The 9,854-nt window shown below is 41.8% G+C and overlaps 1 protein-coding gene across 3 annotated transcripts in view; it reads right to left on the bottom strand.

Moving 5' to 3' along the window:
• srfb (serum response factor b) overlaps nt 1–9,854 on the bottom strand; it is a 75,980-nt gene continuing 66,126 nt past the window's right edge. For 2 of the 3 annotated variants that reach the window (XM_060926219.1, XM_060926218.1), the window contains exons 6-8: nt 8,553–8,750; nt 6,635–6,711; nt 1–2,792 (exon numbers count right to left, since the gene is read on the bottom strand). In XM_060926219.1, coding sequence (XP_060782202.1) covers nt 2,697–2,792; nt 6,635–6,711; nt 8,553–8,750 — 371 coding nt within the window. In that variant the 3' untranslated portion in view covers nt 1–2,696. Of the gene's footprint in view, nt 2,793–6,609; nt 6,712–8,552; nt 8,751–9,854 lie in introns of all 3 variants that reach the window. The other variant, XM_060926220.1, reaches the window with a different exon arrangement.

Genomic DNA, 9,854 nt, shown 5'->3' with positions numbered 1-9,854 from the left:
TAAAATCAATAGAATTTTATTACAAAACTTTCTGTACACTTGCTGTTACATGAGGATTTCCCCCAAAAAAGAAAATAAATGGAAAAAGCAAGCAACAACCTTAAAATCCTAACAATAAAGGAACCAGTGTTCGTTCTGTTTCTCACGCCACTTTATAACGATAAAAACAAACATCCAAAAATGTATCAAAGATTTCAGTGAAAGATTTCACATTTTCTACAGGAGAAAACAGTGTGGGAGAAACAGTGTTTGGCTTGAAGAGAACCTTGCACAACTCCATGCCACCAAATGATAAACTGGGCACTGAATACAAAATCGTGAAAGCTGCATCAACCAAGAAACAGAAAGCCATTCCCACAAAAATGCAGATATAAATAAACAAACATGTACAATACTATTCCAAAATACAGCATTTCTACAAAAAGGCATAAGGGCAACGTGTGCGAGAGCTGCAGCATGATCATACTTTGTCATTTGGTAAAACGAGAAGTCAGAGTGTCAAAACCAGGGGTGGGGGAACGGGACCTGTCTATTGTATTGAACCAGTCCAAACTCTCCCTCACGCCGAGGCCTGGTTCAGAACCAGCGGTTGAATAAAACTGGGCTTGAGCAAATATAGGCGAGGCTGCGATTTTAGCAGATGTTTATCTTGGTAGGTGCTGGTTAAAATGAACAGAGATAAAGCCGCATTGTGAGTTTTGTTTGACGGATTAACAGTCAACTGAGCCCTTAAGCATATACAGAGTGACTTCAGTATGAAGAGTTCAGGTTGCTCTCATTACATGGTCATTGGACAGAGTCACCTAAAGCTCTTACAAACTGCATAACAGTTTGATGCTCATTTTGCAAAGGCTTTAGTGTTGTTATAAAATGTACACCATTGTATTAAGTACGTACACTGTACCTTCCCCCCCCCCCGATAAGGTTCCAACATCAGAGAGAAGTAGAAATTTCCATTTCATATCCTTGATTTAAATCACACCGTCTCAGTTCTGAGTGTGCTCAACATTTATAGTGTCTTGTACAAGTATTCACCCCTTTGAACCTTTCCACATTTATTATTTGTACTGTTAGACCCTGGAACTGAAATTGGCCCAACTGGAGGTTAGATGTTCTGAAACTACACACAACACACACCATATTCTCTCACCTGCAAGCTGAGCAACACTATCCAATTGGGGGCCTGAGAACTTGTGTATACAGGAGAGGACAATTGGTACTCTCTCCAAAACGTATTCCACTGCCTAGCGATGCCGAATGGGCAGCAGTTTGAGGAAGGGATCCAGTGGTTGGCTTCATATATCAAAGAAAATCAGGTGCTTTATTTCACCCAGTCGCTGTTGCGTGATGGAGAACAGCTACCCGGTGGGTGGGAAATTAGCTGCCTCTCTCATCTGCTCCCGTTAGGGGTCACCACAGTCGATCTGTTCTGCATATTTGATTTGGTGTAGGTTTTACACTAGATACCCTTCCTGACACAACCCTCCCCAGTCTAACCGGCTGGGTATGTTACCTAACCTGCATGTTTTTGGACTGTGGGGGGAAAACCAGAGCAAACCCATACAGACACAGGAACATGCAAACTCCACATGGAAAGGCCCCCGTCAGCTGTGGGGTTCGAACCTGGAACCTTCTTGTTGTGAGGTAACTGTGCTAACCACTACATAGGTAAGAAATTAGCAAATGACCAAACTTGGTAAAACTTTGGCACAACTCTGATCTAAAATGTCAGTAAACAGGTGAGAATAGCATTAGTTTATGTAGCTTAAATGATAAGAGCTCATTTTCAGTCCCATTTTAGTTCCAGGCTGTAACACTACAAAAAGTGTAGAAAAGGTGAATACTTGTGCAAGGCACAAAATACTACAAATAGAGTGCAGTGTTTTCAGCTGGTCTGCTACAGCCTTCAATAACAGTATTACAGCAAAGAGACAGCTGGCCAATGCATAACATTATGCTTACAGAATACAGTAAAAATTGCGAAAGCATGATTTTTTTTTTAAATCCTTTTTTTTGTACAAACAACCTTGACCAAAAATTCACTCTCTCCATTATCATAGAATCAATAAAATATATATGTATATTACATAAATTTACAGTTAGTAAATTTTTTGGATAAGTAAAATACAAAACATCTTTTTAAAAAAGCCACACAACTACAACACATGCCATTGCACTATCGCTAAAATAACAAAATACAAAAATATGTACAGCTTGTTTGATTTTCTTTAAAGCCGCCACCTATTAATATCATTCTTACTTGAGACCTCTTCCCTGTCATAGCTCACGCCTCCACAACGTATTCCTATTCCAGCGCGCACGCACACACACACACACACACACACACACACACACTAATTCATCTTTGGCCAAAGTAAGAGACTGCAGCGTGTGCGCAACATTTGGCAAAACACTGGTTTTTCGTTTCCCTTTGACTCATACCTTCACACACATACAAATAACATGCAGAAAACGCATGTCAGAATTAGAGTCCTATAAATTTCAACACACATCAGAACTGAGAAGACTGACTTTCTCTCAATTCATCAGCGTCCTTGTGAGGTCAGGACACATTTACAGTACAAACCGTACAATCACACTCAGATGGCGTAAATGGATGAAATGCTTCAAAATAGAACAAGGCATCAATAAATAGTGATGTAAGTCTCTGGTGAGCCTTCAGTCAGCAGCACCTGTCAATCACTCTTGGTGCTCTGTGGGGTGTCTAGATTGACCACCTGAAGCTCCGTCAGATTACTATTACTGCCGCTGGACTGCTGGCCAATCACCATCTGTGAACAGTGAAATATTAGATGTAGTAGATTAACCCTTTCAATTAACAGCTTGTATTTCAGCTGACAGCATGCCACCTGATATGCACAGAACGCGAGTACACAAATACACACATGCTTTGTCGTAACGTATTACAGCTTTGCAATTTAATAGGACCAAGTTGTGATTTCATTATTCCTGGCTAAATATGGAGATCAAATCAGAGCTGCCTTTCTTAATTCAGAAATTTTTATACTCTGATGTAGAAAAATTATTGGAGTAAAATCCTTACTACTATTGGTATTATGTGAACAAATAATGCAAGACTAAATATAAAATGTTATTCTACCCACATTCACTGGATGAGCAATCGTGCACTCTGATTGGCTATTCTACGACTAGGCTATCAGCTCATATACTGTGAGTAGAGAAAAACAAAAGTGGTGGAGCACATCAAGTCAGATATATCACTATCAAGTATTTGTCATCAAATGAAACAGAACATAGCCGCTTCCCCCACCAAAATATCTCCGTTCCGCACTCCAGCCCAATGGGTGGCGGTAACGCACCTTTAAGTTGGTTTGCCAACTGCCAAAAAAAAAAAAAATGGCAGCACGTGTTGCTGAACCAATTGAGGACGAAATAAAAACCCTACTTGAAGACACCCCCCCCCAAAAAAAAGCAACAAAATGCAGAACAAACATTCGATGGCAAGAATGTATATTTTTCAGGAATTATTATTGTAGCATTTTTCACAAACTGATTGTAAATAAACCAGTGAATTGACCAAGCACAAATGATTTGACATTTTGTATAAAGTTTCATCTCATTATCTGTAGCCGCTTTATCCTGTTCTACAGGGTCGCAGGCAAGCTGGAGCCTATCCCAGCTGACTACGGGCGAAAGGCGGGGTACACCCTGGACAAGTCGCCAGGTCATCACAGGGCTGACGCATAGACACAGACAACCATTCACACTCACATTCACACCTACGGTCAATTTAGAGTCACCAGTTAACCTAACCTGCATGTCTTTGGACTGTGGGGGAAACCGGAGCACCCGGAGGAAACCCACGCGGACACGGGGAGAACATGCAAACTCCACACAGAAAGGCCCTCGCCGGCCACAGGGCTCGAACCCGGACCTTCTTGCTGTGAGGTGACAGCGCTAACCACTACACCACCGTGCCGCCCATATAAAGTTTTTATTTATCAAATTTGCAAAAAATAATTCTCCGTTTCTCAAAATCCAGTGAATGTTGATATAATAAAACAGTTATTCCACTTAATCTCATTGTACATGACCAATAGCCAACTCTGTGCTTTGCACCTTCTTGGCTATCATGTACAAACTGATTTCGTGGAATAACTTAAATATTACAAGTAGCGTTTTTGGTCATTTGACAACAATCTAAGCATACTTATTATATAAATTAATAATAAAATCAAACACCGATGCAAATTGATGGGATACAACTTATCCGCCTTCTGGTTGGAACAGTCAGTGCATAATGAGAATGGGGAAAGCCATGGTTTAATGGTTAGAGAAGCAGCTTTGGGACCAATAGGTCACCAGTTCAATTCCCTGGACCAGCAGGAATGGCTGAAATGCAGTTGAGCAAGGCACCTAACCCCTCAACTGTTCCCCAGGCTGCTCTGGGTAGGTTATCCACAGTGATGTACAAGAGCATCTGCTAAATGGCTGTAATGCAATGTCTCGTAACGGAGTGCTCAGATTTCAGTTTTGCTCATTTTTGTTGTCTGATCTCTCCAACATGAGCAGCAGTAAATGTCAGATGCGGCAACTGAACTCAGATGAGCACACAGTGCAGCCCCTTGTCACACTTGGTAATATACGGGTATTTCTGAGAACATTCCAGTAAGAACACTTGCACGAATTTTGTATTTTTAGTTTGTGGCGTGTTTGCTTCTTCCTTTTCAGAATGGCCCAGTGTCTGCCATTTGTAAAAATAAATATATGATTTCTCCAGTCAAAAGACAATGACAATCCTAAAACTGTGCTAAATGATGGTTGTTTCGGATGGAGATTGGAGTTTTCGAATGCATGAACCGGAAAATATCACGACGATCGTCAACGCATTCACACTACAACAACATGGGGCTAATTTTGAAGTCGGTTGTTTGAACTCCAAGTGCTAAACCGGAAACAAAAACAGCTTTGTTTTTAATATTTTACTTTGTAAATCTCAATTTTTGCATGCATTTTATGACACTTCCTTTTGGTTCTCAGTTTATTTTCATATCATTCTAAATATTTCCGTACCACTGCATTTTGCGATGAAATTTCATAAATATGGAAGTTTAGTACCGGTTGGCAGCTCTGAAACATACGACTAGAGAACATTTATCAAGGCCTTTTTGAACATTTCCCCATCTAAAGGCATCGCAACTTTTTAGATTTACACCAAAATTTAAGAGTCTATGAAGAACTATAGCAGCACAAATTGTAGGACATAAAATGTTGCACCACATACCCTGTCATTTTATATTCTGACCTCATGTTCAACCAAACAAATCAACTGTGTCAACTCTTGTTTCAGGACTTGTGAGGGGGGGATGGAGTCCTTCATACCTTCATGTCATGGGGGAGAAAATGAACCCCCATCACCCAGACTGTAGCCCCTTTTTCCCTGGCCCCCTGTCTATAACATCCAGTTTAAGTTTGTAATGGTGTAGTCCGCCCACATTACTGATCTGCTCCCAGACCCTGAAGAACCTTTCTTTGGCTGGTCCATGGTCACAGCTGAAGTATACTATACTTCTGTATTAAAAGACTACTTCTGCAGTAACTGCATCAAGTGGAGATTATGGAACATGGTTGAACTTTTTTCTTAGGTGGCGTTTACATTAGACCATATCCGTCTCGTTTTCTTCGCGGATGCACTGTCCGTTCACATTAAAACGCCGAGAAACGACTCCACAGGTGGAACAACTTGAATCCGCCAGGGCCCACGTATTCAATCCATTACGTATCTGATCCGGTGCTGTGTAAAGATTGAGGAACGAGGATACGCTGTGCTGAGCTCTAGCTGACGTCGTCATTGGACCACGTCACTGTGACATCCACCTTCCTGATTCGCTGGCGTTGGTCATGCCACGTTGGTCATGTGACGCGACTGCTGAAAAACGGCGCGGACTTTCACTTCCTGCTATTTGTCCCGAATCACTGCTCGTGCGCTTCACTCGCGCGCTCTGTGAGCTGCGCAGGGCCGGAGTGCGCACCCTCCAGAGGGCACTCGCTGTTCAGGGCGGAGTGATTTGGAGCGCAGGATGCCTGCGGAGCCGAGCGTATCCGTGTATTGGCGTTGCTGTGTGCACGCGAATCGTTTTAAAAACGTTAATCTGATGATCCGCTGATATGGTCTAATGTAAACACCACCTTAATTTAGCAGTTTGAACCATTTTGGGTGTATAAACCATGTGGCCATGGATCAGGGTCGTGTGTTTATTTTGATATCTGAATCTTGTTTACCTTTTATACGCGACATTTGCGTTAAAATGATTTTATAAATGAAACTCGCATCATATGGATTATCAGCAAAAACCTAAAACAGATCAGACCTTGTCCGTACTATTTGAGGTTTTGTTCCATGTTCTTTGAGTTCACTTTAAACGGCTTTGGAAAGCCTTCTTGATAATACGAAAAAAAAAGTGCGCTTTCAAAGACATGGTGCTAGTGCATGCAGTGCTCCTGAAAAAGTCTGAATATCAGCAAAGGGAGAGTTCAGGCAAACAAACAGCCTCTTCCTCCTCCTCTCTGCAGTGGGTTAGTTCACTCAGTGGCATGCTGTTGCAGAGAGAATATTAAGAGTTTCACTTGTAAAGTGGAGATCTTGCCGTACTGGATGTAGCTGCACCGCTGAAACGGGGATCTGAACCGTGCCAGGGGGCGCTGTGAGGAACACCTGAGGAACAGCACCTGTGTGGACACGTACAATGAAATACAAATGGAAGCTTTCGTCAATGTATTCTAGAAAGCATAAAATATGACTGGGTACGCTGTTATAGCAGAGTACCATTACTGCCCCAAAGTGGATTTTCCTTTAACGGCACATGCTGAAGTTTATTCCTCTTCTAGCACAGCAATAATAAACAATTAAATTATTAATACATTAAAAAAAAACGCACTGTACTCGTTTACCATTTATCGTCGTGGGAAGTCAGGCTGTTACAGAAAAAAAAAATCAAAAGCAACCTGATGGCCAATCCAATTTGAAAAATCTATAAGATTCTGTAATACACAACCCCAATTCCAAAAAAGTTGGGACTCCATGTCAAACAAATAAACAGAAAGCAATGATTTGCAAAACCTTTTTGACCTATAGTCTACTGAATACAACAGAAGAGACAAGATTTAATGTTTTACTGATAAAATTTGTATATTTACTCCTTTAAGGGAAAAAAAAAACCTCGCTACACACCATATTCTGAATTTGATGGCTGCAACATGTTCCAAAAAAGTTGGGACAGGGACATGCTTGCCACTATGTTGCATCACCTTTTCTTCACCAAGTGTATGAGAATGGCGGACACCAGTTGCTGAAGTTTTGAGCACGAATCTCCCCCGCTGGGCATGAGACAGAAATTCAATTGCTCAACTGTTGCTGTTGTCATATTTCGCGCTTTTGCCACACGTTTTCAGTGGGATGCAGACAGGCCAGTTTAGCGCCTGCACTCCTATGAAGCCACACTGTGGCTTGGCATTGTCTTGCTGGAATAAGCAGGAACATTCCTGAAAAAGACAATTAAATGGTAGCATATGTTGCTCCAAAAACTGCATGTACCTTTCAGCATTAAAGGATGCCGCCACAGATGTGCAAGTTCCCAATGCCATGGGCATCAACATCCCAATAACAGCACAGATACGGCCTTTTGAACTTTGTGCTGGGAACAATCCAGAAGGTTCGTTTCCTCTTTAGCCTGGAGAACACAACGGCCACGATTTCCAAAAACAATTTGAAATACGGACTGACCACAGCGCACGTTTCCAGAAAATTCAGCAGCATTTCTGAATGTTGTCGATCTATGGCTTTCGCTTTACACGGTATATGCAGCTATGAACTGCGTTTACCTGCAGCGGTTTTCAGAAGTGTTCCTGAGCCCATGTAGTAACATACCTTATTCATTCATGTCGGATTCGAATGCAGTGCCACCTGAGGGATCGAAGGTCACCGGAATTCACTGTTGGTTTTTGGGCTTGCCCCTTCCGTGCAGAGTTTTGTCTGAATTCTCTGGAGGTTTTAATGTTCTAGGTTGACTATGGTGAAATCCCTAAATTCCTTCCAATTGTACACTGCAAAACATTGTTCTGAAACTGTTGGAGTATTTGCCCATGCAATTTTTCCACAAAGTAGTGAACCTCACCCCATCCTCGCTTGTAAATGACCGAGCCTTTCCAATTACTAAATTGCCCGTTTACCTGTAGAACATTCCAAAACAGGCGCTTGAGTATTTCACAACTTTCCCAGTCTTTTGTTGCCTTTGTCCCAAATTTTCTGGAGCGTGTTGTAGGAAATCAATTTGAGTGCGTGTGTATATATTTGCAAGAAAAAGTGTGTTTGAATATTAAAATATCTTATCTTTGTATTGTATTCAATTGAATATTAGGTTGAAAAGGATTTGCAAGTCACTGCATTCTGTTTTTATTTTACATAGCATCCCAACTTTTCTGGAATTGGAGTTGTATATTATACAGGTTATAGCATAGTAGCTAGGGATTATTGATGGCCGTGTTGTTTAACAGAGGCACTGTACTTTCACCTGTATCCGGAGCTTGTGCATGGGACACCTGCATAGCCGAGGCGCTCTGGGAGAAAGCATTGAGCACAGCCAGGCCACCATCGGTCAGTGTAGGGGCCGAGGCGTACATCACTGCATGGGGGCTTGGGTACATCATGTGACCTGCTACAGAAGTGGGCACTGACGACGTGACGATAGTAGCAGGGAGACTGACCGTGGCTAAGAGGAGGTGGAGAGAAAGAAAATGAATAGTCACTGGATTAACTTCACTCCTTGCACTTTTGATCTCCTGACACAAGGTGGCAGTGTTGTGCATGCTCACCCTTCAATCCCCCACCCCACTGAAGTGCATATTGTTTTAAAAAAGTTTTTATAATTTCCTTGAAACCCCCCCCCCATTTTCACATGCTTTACCGATTTTGCCATTTTTATTCGCTACACCTTTGACATTACACAAGAGCCTTCATTTCAACAAACACTTTGCATTTCTACTTTGTCATCTTTTTGGTGTGGGAGGTGGAAACAGAGGAGTGAAGCATGATCAGGGAGGAAGAGGTGTTGCGCATGAGTCATTTCATCAGCTTGAGCCACCGCACTGCTTGCCAGTTCACCTCATGGCAACATGCCCAATCTGAGAAACACAACAGGATCCCAGGCAGTGTTGGACCAGCTGCGTTTACGATGGAGATAAGCAGGAAGGTGCTCTACAGTGTAGAAACTTCGCTTCATTCCTGCTATTTTTCAGAGAAGTTAACACTAGAGAGAAAAGTGAAAACAGGAAAAGCATGATAATCACACCGATCACTCGAGAAGGATGTTAATAATGTCTGAACCCAGGCTTAACCTGAAACGGGGCTATATGGGTCTTTGCAGCGCTCAGAGTGAGTGGCTCGCCCAGTTCCTTCATGATCCGATCACCTGTGACTGATGTTAATACCAGGTGTGAACAGGGACACCGAATTGGCACTCTCAGCACAAACAATACTAAAACTAAATAAATAAAAACCACACAAGCAGCTCATCAAACATGCTATACAAGCTGCTTGATTTACCAGCACTACCACGTCGCTGTCCAGTTATTATACTCATTAAACTAATAGCATCACTATTTTTAGCAACAATCTGTAATTCTAAACAATCATAGAAACGAGTTCCGCCTGTCCGGTCAGGTTTTCATTTCCGGGTCATATCTTTAAAGCTACTGAAGGTACATCTTCATGAAACTTTGTATACATATCAAGCAACATATGAACTGGTGCCTTTTGCCATTTTGGATTTTTGAAAGTATTTCAAATTTTTACATTATTTAAAAAAAAGATTTTG

The sequence above is a fragment of the Neoarius graeffei genome, chromosome 7 (genome assembly GCF_027579695.1).
Source record: "Neoarius graeffei isolate fNeoGra1 chromosome 7, fNeoGra1.pri, whole genome shotgun sequence".
Lineage (NCBI taxonomy): Eukaryota > Metazoa > Chordata > Actinopteri > Siluriformes > Ariidae > Neoarius > Neoarius graeffei.
The sequence above is the reverse complement of the archived record's forward strand: the minus strand, read 5'-3'. Positions and strand labels throughout refer to the sequence as shown.